At 58.3% G+C, this 15,304-nt stretch overlaps 2 protein-coding genes across 5 annotated transcripts in view; one reads left to right on the top strand and one right to left on the bottom strand.

Moving 5' to 3' along the window:
* Nucleotides 1-15,304, top strand: part of SLC5A10 (solute carrier family 5 member 10) — a 70,093-nt gene that overhangs the window by 20,692 nt on the left and 34,097 nt on the right. For all 4 annotated transcript variants that reach the window (XM_004042141.4, XM_004042140.4, XM_055385971.2 and 1 more), the window contains one exon: nt 3,685-3,820. In XM_004042141.4, coding sequence (XP_004042189.3) covers nt 3,685-3,820 — 136 coding nt within the window. The remainder of the gene's footprint in view (nt 1-3,684; nt 3,821-15,304) is intronic.
* The window catches only part of FAM83G (family with sequence similarity 83 member G), a 35,789-nt gene that overhangs the window by 4,050 nt on the left and 16,435 nt on the right, over nt 1-15,304 (bottom strand). Inside the window, exons 3-5 of the mRNA XM_019028017.4 lie at nt 15,073-15,240; nt 6,380-6,504; nt 4,415-5,681 (exon numbers count right to left, since the gene is read on the bottom strand). Coding sequence (XP_018883562.2) covers nt 4,415-5,681; nt 6,380-6,504; nt 15,073-15,240 — 1,560 coding nt within the window. The remainder of the gene's footprint in view (nt 1-4,414; nt 5,682-6,379; nt 6,505-15,072; nt 15,241-15,304) is intronic.

Raw genomic sequence — 15,304 nt, 5'->3', positions numbered from 1 at the left:
TGGGGGACAGAGCGAGACTCCGCCTAAAAAAAAAAAAAAAAAAAAGAACAGACCCCAACTGGGAGCTATCAGAAGCTCTGGAAGGCTGGGCCTCAGTTTCCCCATCTGTAACACGTGGTCCTCAAGCAGGGCCCCTCATACTCCGGCATGCTGTGCTCACAAGCTGCCCACATCCGCCAGGCCTCATGGGAGGGCTTTCCAGGGAACACGTGGGCTCACAGCAGGCGTCTGCCCAGTTCTCCTGGGAGGGCTGAGGGCCAGCCCCAGTGGGCAAGGAGCTGGTGAAAGGTTGGCCGTGGAGGGCACAGTAGGCAAGTGGTACCCTGCCAGGCTGAGCCCCTTTACACCCGCCACCTCCCACCTCCTCCCAATGCAGCATGGGCTTGGCATGGCACGGTCTTCTCTGGGTGGAACATCAGTCAGGAGATTTTCCCATCAAGGCCAAACGAATCTGCACATGTCCTGGCCTTGGGGTCAGGGTTGGGCAGGCCCCACTGCACAGATAAGGAGCCCGAGGCCCAGAGAGGATCACACAGGGAGGTGGAGGAGGAATACTGCTGACCCCAGGTGGTTCAGGACACCAACCAGCATTGGAGCTGTAGCCTGGCCTCTGCCCTACCTCCCCATCCTCTTCCCCTCGGGCTGGGTCTGCCTGGTGGATGCGGGGCCTCGGTCCAGAAACCCAGGCACTAGTCCTACCTGAGGTTCCTGGTCTCTGTGTGGCTCTCACTGACACTGGGGACTTTTAGGGGCACCTAGAGGTCTGACTCCACTTTGCTCTGTGGCCAGGGTAGCCCTCAAAGATAGCCACAGTCTAGTCAGAAGGGAGGTAGCAGTTCTGTGTGCTGAGACCATAGGGGTGTTTTGCTTTTTTTTAAGATGGAGTCTTGCTCTGTTGCTCAGGCTGGAGTGCAGTGGCACCATCTCGGCTCACTGCAACCTCCGCCTCCCGGGTTCAAGTGATTCTCCTGTCTCAGCCACCCAGGTAGCTGGGACTACAGGCATGTGCCACCACACTCGGCTAAGTTTTGTATTTTTTTTTTTTTTTCCCAGAGACATAGTCTTGTTCTGTCACCCAGGCTGGAGTGCAGTGGTGTGATCTCAGCTCACTGCAACCTCGGCCTCCTGGGTTCGAGCAATTCTCCTGCCTCAGCCTCCTAAGTAGCTGGGATTACAAGCGTGTACCATCATGCCTGGCTAATTTTTGTATGGGGTTTCACCATGTTGGCAAGGCTGGTCTCGAACTCCTGACCTCGTGATCCGCCCACCTAGGCCTCCCAAAGTGCTGGGATTACAGGCATGAGCCACCATGCCCAGCCAATTTTTGTATTTTTAGTAGAAACGGGGTTTCACCATGTTGGCCAGGCTGGTCTTGAACTCCTGACCTCAAGTAATCCACCCATCTTGGCCTCCCAAAGTGCTGGGATACAGGCATGGACCGTTCACTATCTTCTGGCTCATCCATGACAAGTAGGTGGCATTTTTCTAACCAGAAACAAAACCAGTAACAAAGAGGCAAAGGGTCCAGTGGACAGAGCCCTGGTCTGGGCTCCCGTCTGGGCTATGCCCCTGCCCCTCCCTGGGCCTTGGTGTCCCTGTCTGTGAAACAGGGCAGTGCACAGACCAGAAGGCCTCCCAGGGTCCTGCCAGCTCTGTCACCTGCTGATGCTGCAGCTCCAGGCCGGGTGCCCTCCCTTAGTCAGTAGCAGCCACCTCAGTCATAACAGCAACCACAGCTTTCGTGGGCAGCGTGCTGACTCCAATGGCCACACCCCAAAACTCACTCATCATCTTCCCTGAGAAAGAGAACTCACATTCACCGGAGGCCCTTGAGGAGCCAGGGACAGGCTTGGCCGGCTACACTAGCAGCCTCACTTAAGTCGCTGCAACAACTCTCCTCATTTTGCAGATGAGGAGCCCAAGGTGAAATGGCCACTCAGGGAGTGAGTGCCGGCTTCCTCAGGGAAGAGGGCCTGGCTGGGACTAGACACCGGTGCTGGGAGGTGGGGGTGAGCACTGGCCTGCTGACATCTGAGTTGGGGGCCAAGCCTTGCTATCTGACAGTCAGGGGTGGGGAAAGCCCCTGCCCTATTCAGGGGGACTGGCAGGCCTCACAGCTCATGGAAACTCTGAGCCTCAGCTTCTCCACCTGGGGTGACAGCACCTGTCCCAGGGCCAGCTGCCATGAGCACAGATTGAAATATAGAGGCAAATATCCCACCAATGGCAAAAAGGCATTCAGGGTCTTAGGGAAATGCTTCTCTCCCAAGCACCTAGACAGAACCACCGTCTAACTCTCTCATTGTCCAGATGGGACAACTGAGGCCCAAACTGAGGCAAGGGCTTCTCCCAAGTCCTCTGTCAGCAAGCTGGCAGAGAAGCAGGAAGGACAGCAGCTTGCCCTGCGTTTGGAGGCTGCAGCCCGCAGGCACTCCTAGCCTCTGTAATTAATGTTTCCGTGACATCCACAGCTTAGGGGTAAATGCTGGGAGCTGTCCGTTAAACTAGCAAGCTTGGAAAGTAAGTTAAAATCACGGAGGCAGCCGGACGCGGTGGCTCACACCTGTAATCCCAGCACTTTGGGAGGCCAAGGCGGGCAGATCACCTGATGTCGGGAGTTCGAGACCAGCCTGACCAACATGGTAAAACCCCATCTCTACTAAAAATACAAAAAAAAATTAGCCGGGCGTGGTGGCTCATGCCTGTAATCCCAGCTACTTGGGAGGCTGAGGCAGGAGAATCCCTTGAACCCTGGGAGGCAGAGGTTGCGGTGAGCCGAGATTGCGCCATTGCACTCCAGCCTGGGCAACAAGAGTGAAACTCTGTCTCAAAGAAAAAAAAAATCACAGAGGCTTCCTGCTCCTGAGTTGCAGCTGGTGACTTAAACTGTGGAACCGCAAAGGAAAACTAGTTACGTTTCAGAGTCATAGGTCTTACAACTTCGTGAACGTACTAAAAACCATGGGAACAGTGTACACTTTGGGTGAATTATATGGTCTGTGAATATCTCAATAAAGCTGTTTAAAAAGTAACTCTTTTGAAGTAGAATCGTAATATCAGTGCTGGGAGGGATCTCAGACATTATGGGTCCAAATTACCGCTCCCTCCTCCCATTCTGCAAATCTGGAAAGGCCTGGTTAGGATTTGCTGAAGGCTCCCAGAAGGGCCAGTGTCCTCAGATAGCTTCTAGCCTCCCTCTGCTACTGAACTGCAAGCTTTCAAAACCCCAGGTCTAAAGCACCTGAACTCTGCCAGCCATGCAAACACAGTTGGCGCCAATGTCTGCTCCTGGCACTATAAATGTGCCAGCTGCTGTCATGAGGGTCCAGGAGATGAGGGTAGGGGTGTATGTCCCCATACCACCCCACCCAGGGTCTCCTCCAGCCCTGACAATTGCCAGGGGTGGTGGGCTGGGCAGGATCCACACCTCCCCTATTGACAGGTCAGGGGACTGAGTCCCTGGGAATGAGTGTACCTCAGCTCTCGCTGCTTGGCCTGCTGAAGTGAGCTCTCCTGGTGGGACCCTGACAGTATTGGGGCTTTGAGTGTGGCTGTTTTGGGCAGGTCAGAGGCTAATGGGACATCATCGTGCCTCATGCCCATTCCCTGAGGCCTACCAAGGACCAATCCTGACACAAGCGTCCCTCAGGCTTGGACTCACCCCGTCTCGCACTCCACCCCCAGGTCATCGTGCAGCGATCACTGTCAGCCCGGGACCTGAACCATGCCAAGGCGGGCTCCATCCTGGCCAGCTACCTCAAGATGCTCCCCATGGGCCTGATCATCATGCCGGGCATGATCAGCCGCGCATTGTTCCCAGGTAGGATGGGCTCCGGGCACTGAACCCAGGCTGCAGGGCACCCAGGGTTCTGGGACCTTGTCCTGCAAACGTCACCAGAAGAAGAGGCAAAGGATAGATGTGAACTGTTCCCCAACCTGGGGAGTGGGGAGAGTGGTCCTCAGGGCCACCATCAAAGGGATTAACATGGATGTGGCTTGGCACAAGGTCTGGACAGGTATCACTTACTGCTGTGTGACCTCAAGGCTGTAAATGAACATCCCTGTGCCCCGCCGTTTCCTCATCTGCAAACTAGGGACTGTGCCACCCATCCGGCAGGTGCCATCAAGATCCTCTAACCACAGGCTTTGGAGACCTCTAGGTGGGGAAACGTGCATTTCCTTAGGTTGCCTTTTCAGGATGCTGGGACCAAGAGTCCCCAGCATTAATGATGGCCTTCCATATGGTCCTGGCCGGTTCCCACCCCTGCCTGTTCATCAAGTTTCCCCATCTGTAACAAGGGAATTGAAGTCATCAGAGTCAGGGACACGGTAGCCCAGAAGACAGCAGCTCGAGCTCTTGGGTGGCTGGCAGGGAGGGACTCGTGACCCCTGGTGTGCAGGGACCCTGACCCACCTGTGCCTCCTTGTCTGTGGAGCGCTGGGCCTGCATCCTCTTCAACGCATCTGCTTCTTCTCTTCCCTGACTCTGGGCCCATGGGGAGCCACCCTGGGGCCCAACAAAGGTCCCTCGGGTTATATGGGGGGCACTCAGCTGCCGGCGCGGTGGTGGGGTTGGCCCGTTGGCCACTTGCTCTGAGTGGCGCCTCCGGAGAGGGACTGAGTGCTCTCTCACCTCGAAGTACTCCTCTGACACAGAGGAAGCCACTGAGGGCCGTCGGGGGCCAGGGCCACGGCCGGAGCTGCCTGAGTGGCTGTCCTGGTCACTGAGGGTTACGTAGTCGTCATCATCTTCTTCTTCCACCCCATCCAGCCCATTGGGGAGCCCCACCCCGAGGCTCTCGGGGTCATCCTGGGTCACAGATAGCTGCCGCTGGAGTGGGGCGTGGCCTGGGCCTGCCATCCTGGGTAGCCTATGGTCTGTCCCATTCTGGGGAGCCTCCTCTTTGGGGAGCTCCAGGACCCAGCCAATATCACTATTGTCCCGGGCTAGCACATCTGCCACAGGGACTGTCCGGGGCTTGGGCACGGGGGGCAATGGCTCAGGGTCCCCCTGGGGGAGGCCGTTCTCAGCTGGGACACCGTCCTGGGGGGCACTGGGCTCTGGGGGAGGGCAAGGCTCTGGACGGGGCCTGCTGTCCTGGCTCTGCTTCCACAGCTGGTGCTGGGCGCTGGCCTGGGAGGTGTCACGGATCTTGATGCGGTTCATCTGGCTGGGCTGGGGGTTCCAGATGTTGGGGTCGATGATATTGATGTAGCCCAGGATGTCGCTGCCAGGCTCCGGGTCTGGCTCCACCCACGTGGGCAGGTACTCAAACATGTTGGCCCTCTCCAGGTGAAGCAGTCCTGGGTGGATGGGTGGCAGCAGCTCGGGGAGTTCCCCTGGATGCTCGGCCAGCGCTGGGCCTTTCAGCCCCAGGGGCTTCTTGGCCTCCTTCTTCTCAGAGGAGATCTTGGCAATCTCGTCGACGCTCTTGGCCTTGACAAGTGCGTACTTGGGGTTGACGAGCTTCTTGGCCACAGTGCCCGCGGGCACCAGGGGGACCACAGAGGGCAGCACAATAGGCTCCGGCTCCGGTTCCTTCTCCATAGGGATGCCCTTGAGGCTCACACTGTGTGACATGAGGTACAGCTCCTGGAACTGCCGGTCGAACATCTCCACCACCTGGCCAGACAGCACAGAGATCACATTCCGGTCCGTCCGCGCGGCTGACCACGTGAAGCTGCAACAGAGGGAGGGGGCGCTGGTCAGGCACATGACCCTGCTTCCTCCGCCCAGCCCCCATGCACCCATAGCCGCTGAGCCTCAGACTGTGGCCACAGGGCCCTGGGATCAAGAAGTGAATGGGGGCAGAGAGCAGGTGCATACTGTGGGGTCAGACTGAGTCGGATGTCAAGCAAGTTGGCTGCACCAAGCCCGTTCCCACCTCTGCAAATGACAGGGCACTGTGCTCCTCTCAGGCTGGTACAGGATTCACTAAGCAGCTCAGGAAGGCCCTGGACACTGTGGGGGGTTCTGCATGTGGTGGCCGCTGCTGCCATGCGTCTATGCTGCCACCAACCCCCATGTAACCATGGGCAGCGCCCACCCCATGCCCCATGTGGTGGTGCCCACAGAGCTGGCCCCATCCCTAAGGACGGCTCTCAGAGTGACCCCCATAGGCTTGCGAAGGCACGGCCTGGCCACACCCCACCTCCAGGCCGGTGACATCTCCAAGCTGGAACAACAGCGTCCTCAGACAAAGCCCTTCTCTGCCTGCCTCCAGAGACAGACAGGCGGGCAGATGTGCTCCAGCCCTGCGCACACCTCAGCAGCCTTGGGACCAATGAACCGGAATAACCAGGGTTAGGATTAAGGGCAGAAGCCAGTTGGGAGCCAGAGGTACCTCTCGCACAACTTCCCTGAAAGCTGGAGAGTCACCTGTAGGAGCCGCACACAGCCCGGTCTCCATCCACAAACATGAACTTCTGGGCCAGGGCACCCTTGAACTTGGTTGCCGACCGCGTGAAGAACTCAGTTCCCCCGCTGCTCCGCACTCTGAGATTCTGTATTGGGAACCAAGAGACAGAATTACACGACTGCAACCCTGACTACACAGGGCGAGGGGAGGACGGCAGCTGCCCAGGGCTCAGAGGGGACTCTGGAGTAGTCAGGAGGGGAAGAAAGAGGCTGTAAGGCCTGGAGAAAGGGGCTGGTGTGTCTGGGACTGCAGGGCTCAGGGTAAGGAGGGAGCTGCTGAGCCGTGAAGCTACAGAGCAGGCAAGCACTGGTACAAAGGGGTTGGGATAAGATGGTCTGGGCTTTGGCCCTAAAGGTGTCTGAAGAGCAGCATCAGGCAGGAAAAGGCTTACACAGCCAGCCAGCTTGGGAAATGCTGCCATGGGTGGTGGATGCTATGGTGGGGTCCTGAGCGGGAGGGTGATGTGCACACGTTTTAGAAGTGTCTCGTGTATGGCTAGGGGGTGATGCAGCCAGAGGAGGGCAGGAAGGGGGCCTGCCCTGCGGAATCTGTGCCTTATACTCCGATAAGTCTGTGGCCCTCCAGGGTGCGTGGCCCTACCCGGCCTCTCCCCTGTGCTTCTCAACACCCCTGTCTCTGCTGGGCTCTGCTCTGAGGACAGGACTCACAGCAAACCTTTCTCCTTCCCCATGGCCAGGACACCACCCAGCACCCAGGCCAGGTCCTGTAAATGGTCAGAGATTCAATTCTGTGCCGGCTTACACTGTTTGGCCCAGGAGCAGTCCAGGAAGGCCCTCAGCGACTGTGGCCAAGGGAGCTGAGACCCAAGGAGAAGAGGGCTCCTTGGGCATGAGGAGCACAGCGGGCCCCTCAACTGCCTCAGCTCCAAGGCCAGGTCGTCACTGGCCTTTTCCTGGACCCTGGACACATAAGGGCCCTCTGTCCCAGTGTGGAGTCTCTGGAGCTGCCAAGGGCCTGTGTGTTATGAGCTCCAGGTGCTGACTTCCCTCCCCCAGGGAGCAGGACCTGCTATGAGGGAGGAGCAGATGGTAAAGGCTGGTGCTGGGCACGGCAGACCCCAGGACGGGCAGGGCGAGCCTGGCTGGAACCTAAGTGTCGAGGATGGCCAAGGGCATCCCGAAGTAGAATCACAGGTGTAAAGGGGACCTGGGGCTCATCTGGCCCCTGTCTAGGGCAGTGTGTAAGAAATGCTCCTGGGTGCCCTGAGGGTCTGACTCAGGAGGCCTGCGGTCAGGCAGGGAATCTCAGTTTTAACACCAACTCCAGGGATTCCTGACTGGTCTGCCTGCATGCCTCCTGTGATGGGAGTCTCACTCCCTCCCGAGGGGCTCTGTGCCGGCTTCTGGCTCTCGGCTATGACGTGTTCTTAGTCAGGCTGAGCTGTGACGTACTGGTCTGTCCCCTCACCCACTCACTGGCCCCAGCTTATTCACCCCACTCATTCACATAGTCATCAACCCCTGCCAAGGCCTCCAGCTGCAGAGATGCCTGTGATGAGGATCCCACCTGGGAGGTGAAGGGGAGGCTAGGGGGTAAACGAAAACAAGCTGAAAGCCCAGGATCGCAGAGGAGTAGCCTGAAGTGTGAAGGGCTGGCCAGGAGGCTCCCGGGAGAGGATGACATAGGTCACAGGGGGAGGTGGGGAAGCATTCCAGGGAAGGGACTCAAAGACCAGATATGAGAGGCCTTTGTACAAGAGCACCTCAGGGTAGGAGGCGTGGGTGATGGAGCCTGCAGAGCAAGCAGGGGCGGGCTCCTGGTAAAAGACCCTGCACCGGCTTAAGAGCCTGAGCTTGGCCCTGGGGCCAGTAGGGAGCCATGGGAGGATTTACAGCAAAAGCGATGGGGTTGGGTGTGCATCTCAGGAGCAGTTCTGGCATCAGGCAGTGGGTGTGTGAGGTGAATGCTATGGGAGAGGAGGGGAGCCTGAGAGAGCAGAGCTGCCCGCCATGCCATCCAGCCTCCTGCCCTGCCAGTCCTTTCCGTGTCCCAGACCCCTGTGGCTGGGGTGGCCCCAGGCAAGCAACCACAGAGGCAGGCAGGTGTGGGCCGTGGGTGAGTCCCTGTCTGATGCCCACCTGTGGGATAAACAATAGCCTTTTCATAGGGCCCAGTGCAGAAGGCAGATAAGCCTCTGCTCCCAGGGCCGCCCTCGCCGGCCCCCCACCCCGCAGGCTGCAGGTTTGCACACAGCCAGCTCAGCAGGAAGCTGGCCATGGCCCAGGACAATTAGCGCTCGTGACTTTGTACCCAACATGGAGCACGCTCGGGGTTGAGAAGTCGGACAAAGATCCTGGAGGTGGTACGAGGCCTTCCCTGTCACTGAGCCCAACCGAGCCCAGCTCCACCGCCTCCTGCAGGCTCCTGGCCCGGCCACAGACCCCTCCTTAGCCTGGAAAATCGGCCGCCAGCATCAGGACCCTTCTGGACAGTGTCTGTCCCCACCCATCCCAAACCTTGTCCTGATGAGGGCTCGGGAAGTCACCACTTCCATCTCAGAGTGACTCAGCCTCCGTGTGAGCTGCAGGCCTCGGCTGGGCCGCTGACTCGCTGTGTGACTCAAAGCAAGTCCCGGGCCCTTGCTGGGCCTTAGTCTCCCTTAGCACACAGCAGGGCGGGCCTCCAACTCTTAGGCCCGTTCTACCTGGGGCTCAGCAGCAGGTGGGGGCCTGCAGCAGGGCCCCCCACCTCTTGCCTCATGGCCTGCTCCCCAGCTTGTGCCTGGATGGGCCCCACCCCACGGGGCCTGGCCTGGATGAGGTAACGTCTCAAGACTCTGGGCTCGTTTGCGCAGAGGTGGAGGATCCCACAAAGCTGCATTGTCTCTGAGCTCCTGGGACACCCCCGGCACAGAACAGCAGATGGGTGGAGAGACGCCGGGGCTGGCCCAAGAGCGGTGCCCTGGGCAAGTCTTTGGACCCTCTGGGACCTCAGTTTCCTCATAAGTAAGAGAGGACGTCAAGGGCGAGTCAGGGCAGGGGAGGATGGCCAGGCGGTGCTTCATCTGCTCTCAGCGGGTGGCAAGGTGGGGGCTCCAGGGCTGGGGCAAACTACAGCACCCTGCCCCCAATGCCCCCAGGCCTCCAGGCCACATGTGCTTAAAGGACATGTGATCCAACTGTGCCAAGCCCGCTGGTGCGAGGCAGAGGGGGCTGAGCCCGGAGCCCCTGGAGCAGAGTGGGTCTAGGGTCTAGGCATTCCTGAGCTCCAGTCAAACAGGCTCCAATCCTAGCACCAAATGGACGCCAACCAAGGCCTTTCTTTCCACGCCTCAGTTTTCTCATCTATGAAAGGGTCTACTCATCCTTGTGCTGCAAGGCTGCTGTGAGGACTGAATAGAGCCACAGTACAGGTGGGGCCCACCCAGGGAAGGTGTCCAGCTCCCAGTGGGTGCCCCATGAACTGGAAGTGGTACAGTGGGCTGTAGGGGACCAACACAGAGGACGACAAAACATCCAGGAGGGATGGACTGCCCAGGGAGGCCAGGACTGTCAGCCGTACTGGGTGGGTGGTTGGTGGGCTCAGGTAGGGGAAGTGACCTGCCCACTGTCTCCCAGTAGCCCTGGGCTGGGCCGGGACTGAGGACAGGGCTCTTTCATCACCCACCTCCTCAGGGCCCTGCTGGCCAAACACCGTCTCCTTTAATTTCACCCTCACACAACCCCGTGAGGCATCACTATGGCCATGGGGCACTCGAGGCCCAGAGAGGTGGAACCACACGCCCAGGTCCCACAGCAGGTCAACAGCCAGTGAGCCATGTAGGCAGCACCAGGACAGCCTGTGCTGGCAGGTTAGCTTTGGTTTTGGTTTTATAATGGAAGCCAGTGATTACTTCCCCTGCCCATAGTGGGATGGCCATTCCTAGGTTTATTGATAGTTGAGTAGTTAGTGTGAATGAGTAGAGGCCCAGTAGAGCAGTGGGGAGGCCCAGAGATGCATCCTTGACCAGGTCTGAGCTGGGAACAGTGAGGCCAGGCCTAGTGTGAGGAATGCAAGGAACAGAGCCCAACATAGCAGCAGGAGCCTGGCTGCCTGAGGTGCAGGCCCCCAGCAGCCTCTACTCTCCTCTACAGGGCCTGTCTCGCTCTCTGTGGAGGGTGGAGAGGGGTGGTCAACACTCACCCTGGACTTCTCCAGGCTGTTGTGAAGTTGGGGTGGTGGGCCCTTTGTGAACCACATTTGGCCCAAAGTATGTGACGGCATGTAGGGGCAGGGCCAGCCTAGCTCTAAGGCCCTGGTCTGAGGGGCTCCTCTCTCCCCTAGGCCAGGGCTGCGCAGCCTCTGCACAACTGATACATGTCCCCTTTTGTGTGGGACCTGTCCCCGGCAGTGTAGGATGTTTAACAATATCCTTGGCCACTCAATGCTGGTAGTACCCCCAAGGTGGACAGTTAACAATGCCAAATGTCCCTCAGCAGAGTGAATCCCCTGTTTGAGAACCCCTGCCTTGGCCGGGCGCGGTGCCTCACGCCTGTAATCCCAGCACTTTGGGAGGCCGAGGTGGGCGGATCACGAGGTCAGCAGATCGAGACCATCCTGGCTAACACGGTGAAACCCCATCTCCACTAAAAATACAAAAAATTAGCCGGGCGTGGTGGCGGGCACCTGTAGTCCCAGCTACTGGGGAGGCTGAAGCAGGATAATGGCATGAACCCCAGAGGCAGAGCTTGCAGTTCACGCCACTGCACTCCAGCCTGGGCGACAGAGCAAGACTCCCTCTCAAAAAAAAAAAAAAAAAAAAAGAGAACCCTGCCTTATACCCTGAATCCATCACAGACCCAGGCCCAGGTAGAGACAGCAAGCAACACCCAGGCATCCCCGGGGAACGGGGGAACCTGGGCAGCGGAAGGGCTGGGTCGTGCCTGTCCAGCGTGAGGCCTGAGCGGCAGCGATCCTCACTTCCTCACCGCGTGCCTTCCCATGGCCATCCCAGCTGATGCTTCTTTGTTCATCAGAAACGGGAAACGGGTCTGGCCTTTGCCCAGGGGCTGCTGGTTTTTCCAGTTTGGCTGCACGAAGTCAACTAGCTTTTCAGATGGCCCAGGCATCTCATGGCTCTTGTCTGTCCTAAGCTGGAAGCCTCAGGCCCAGCCTGTCTCTGGTTGGCCCGGGAGCATCCCTCCACACCCAGTATCACCCCCAAAAGCAGCCAAGTCATGCGGCCTGGCCCTGTGACCCTAGAGGGTGTCAGTGAAAAGTTCTGGCCCTCTTCCCAAGGCCTGCTCCCTATTTGTCATTTGGGGTGGTCATTCCCATACTCCCACGTGGAGGGCCACTGGGGCCAGCCAGGGCGACCGGCTGAGGTGCTTAGGAATGGCTGGGAGCCCCACATTTGGGGAGACACTGGTGCACGCTGCTCCCACCTCACCTGGGGACCAGGAGTGGGCTTGGCCCAAGCAACAGGGCAGCGTTTCGAGAGTATGTTGGTGTGGGCTCCAAGCTCAGGAGGAAGGAGCCGAGTGAGGGTGAACCACGGCCAGACCCTGGCGCAGAGGGAAAGAAAGCCGCTCAGCACTCAGACCAGAGCTGCGTCTCATGGCGGGGCTGTGCCTGTCCCCAGCCAAAGCCAGGATGGGAAGGGAGCTCGTGACCGAAGGCCCACCGCACAAACGGCCTCCTTCACTCTTCACAGCACCCCTGACAGATAAATGACCATGTCCCCATTTTGTAGACAAGACAATGGAGGCCTAGAAAGATTCAGTGACTCTGCCCAATGTTACCAGGCAGGTGGCACAGCTGGGGCTCAGGACTGGCTCCTGGTATCACCCCCAAACTGGCACCTGACACCCCAAGGTCAAAAGGATGACCCTACCAGAAAACCTGTACTCTGGGCCCAAAGGAGCTGGGGCAGGTTGGTGCAGAGCTGGGCAGGGGTGGCGGTGGCTGAGAGCAGGCCCAGGGATTATCGGCAAAGGAAGTGCTCCCGGGACAGGTCTGGGCCCAGCTAGCTCAAGGTGACGGAGGTAGGCAGGGAAGGCAGGCCCTCGACAGGGGGTGACACTTGGCTGGGGCTGGGCTCTCAGGGCCTCTGGCCACCTGCCCAGGGCTGTGGAAGGGCAAGCTCAGAGGCGAGAATGAGGAAGCCAGGTCACACTTTCCCATGGAGGCGTCTAGCTCCTGGATATGTCACCCTACAGACTCTGCCACCTTCCCTGGGGAAGCGAGGCGGCTGAGCAGGGCAGGCGGGGCCAGGGACCTGCAGTGCCAGCTGCCTTCCAGCTGGTCACAGCCAGTGGAAGGGCTGGGGGTGGAACAGGGCAGGCCTCATACCCAAGCCCCTGCCCCAGCCCAGGCCCTGGGATTTAGAATGTGTGGTTCTTGCCAGTAGCTGTATAACTTTCCTCAGCACACACAGCACTTTACAACCACCGTCTGCTTTAATTTCACCTTCACACAACCCCGTGAGGCATCACTATGGCCATGGGGCACTCAAGGCCCAGAGAGGTGGAACCATACACCCAGGACCCACAGCAGGTCAGCGGCCAGTGAGCCGTGTGGGCAGCACCAGGGCAGCCTGTGCTGGCAGGTTGGCTTTGGTTTTGGTTTTATAATGGAAGCCAGTGACTACTTCCCCTGCCCATAGTGGGATGGCCATTCCTAGGTTTATTGATAGTTGAGTAGTTGGTGTGAATGAGTAGGGTGGGAGTGCTAGATGATTGGCTGAGCCAATAAAAAGGATAAGAGAAATTAATATAAGGGATCAAGTTCATCCTTTGATGTTCTGTGTTATTATTTGTAGTTGTTTATTATTTGCTGCTTGAGTACCAGGGATCTGCAGCCTCCTTGTCAGAGCTGATTTGTCACTATTGGCTTTTAGGCACCACCCCTAAATTGGTCGGAATTGCTTTGGGCAAGGCATGGCCTCCCTCGGACCTCAGTTTCTCCATCTGTCTTGTGGGAGCCTCATCTGAATGACCTCAAGGCCCCTTCAGGCCCAGGCACTCCAGGCCCCCCACCTGCCCCATTGCCTCCGGCTTCCTGGAAACTCAGAACTCTGCAAGCAGCGGAGCAGCCAGGGCTTCTCTGCTGAGAAGGGGCCTGGGTGGAAGGCGAGGCCTCTGGAGTGGCTGGCCCCAGGTTAGGGTCCCTGCTCCAAACCAACAGGCTTGCTCCCTGCTTGCGTCTGCACGCTGGGGGAAGTGCAAAGCGCTCGCTGGGCCTGGGGCAGGGGCACGGTGCTGGTGGGGCCCCACTGGGGTCTCTTCCTGGGCATCGGGCAGGGCCAGGCCTTCTGCAGTCAGGATTCCAAAGTGGCCTTTCCACACTGGCTCTCTCAGGCATGAGCTATCTGCCACTGGAATCGATTCCCAGCACTAATTACGTGGTGGGGAGTGAGGTGGGCGTGGGGCTTGGGGCCAACCCACCAGGGAGACATTAAAAATGTCCCAAGAGCTAGAGACTCACCACGGAGTGCTCAACCACTTGAAAGGACTCAACCGGAGGCGCTGGGGTTGGAGGGGGTGGGCGCGCTTGACAAATGCTGACAAATTACAGGCGTGGAGCCCGGCCCCTTGTTAACCAGACTGGCGGTGCCCCTTCTCCTAGGACCACAAGCCTGAAACCTGCAGAATTTTGACCTGTCAGACACTGGTGCTGAGCCCAAGGGTCTGGAGCAGGCCTCTACCCCACTATCTTTAACTTGCTAGCAGTGACATGGGGTATGTGGCTCCATTCCCTCATCTGCAAAATGGGAACAACTCCCTATCCCACTAGGCTGTTGTGAGGATTAAATTAACCAATGCAAAGTGCCTGTGACAGGGCCTGGCGCACGGCCAATGCAAGAGAAGTATTCGCCATCATCACGCACGCTCATCTGCTCTCAGGGAAGTGCTCTGCACATAGCAGGTGCCAAGCGATGGCTGGCAGAAGGAGGGCTCCAGACACCAAATGCCACGGTGTCTGGGCAGAAGAGCATTGGACCAATGAGATCCTGTAGCCCAGAGAAGGGAGGTGACATGCCCAAGGACACACAACAAAACAGTGGTGAGAACCACAGCCCACCCTGACCCCATCGGCAGCCTTCTCTGATCCACTTCTGTTCCATGGTTTCCCCCATCCCAAAGGTTCTTTCTCCTCTGCTCTTGTGCCTCAAATTCACTTCAACTGTGCAGCCATCGCAGAAGCCTTCCCTGGCCCCAGCCTGAGGGAGCTTCCTCTGTCTGAGCCAGAATCTAAAACCAGTAAATGGACATTCTAAGGAGACAGATTTGGGCTTAACCGAAGAAAGGACTTCCTGGGAGTTGAAGCTCTCCAGAAAGGCCACGAGCTACCTGAGGAGGCAGTGAGCACACTATCACCAGAGGTATGCAAGCAAACAGATAACCGATGTGGCATGGGCTGCTCTGAAATAACATGACGCAGCACTTGGCATGAGCTCCAGCACCTGGTCAGCAAGCACCTAATCAGTGTTTATTTTATCTCTGCCACGTTGGAGGTAGTGAGTATCCTGTCCCTCAGGGAATTCAAGCAGTGGCTATGTGACTGCTTGGCAGGAGGCTCTAGGATTACTGGACTCTGAGTGCCTGGCACAGGACTCCGTCCAGAGCAGGCAGGTACTCGAAGTGTTTGTTGACAGACTGAATGACCCGACCCCTACACTCCAGCCACCCAGGCAAGTGAGGAGCCTGCTCACCTTGAGGTGCCCCAGGTGCATGCGGGCCCGCTCACACATGTGCAGGAAGTACTTGACGTTACTCTCATCCACGATGATGTACACAGCCACTTTCCTCTTGAAGCCGGCGTCCAGCAGGTCCTTGAAGATGTCCACGTCGGTGAACATGTCCATGACCACAGCTATCACCTGGGAGCAAGAAGAGAGACTAGGGCCTGTCGGACAGCGCAGCAGTGGGGACAGGGTGCCCTGG

Source organism: Gorilla gorilla, chromosome 4 (genome assembly GCF_029281585.2).
Source record: "Gorilla gorilla gorilla isolate KB3781 chromosome 4, NHGRI_mGorGor1-v2.1_pri, whole genome shotgun sequence".
Classification (NCBI taxonomy): Eukaryota; Metazoa; Chordata; class Mammalia; order Primates; family Hominidae; genus Gorilla; species Gorilla gorilla.
The sequence above is the reverse complement of the archived record's forward strand: the minus strand, read 5'-3'. Positions and strand labels throughout refer to the sequence as shown.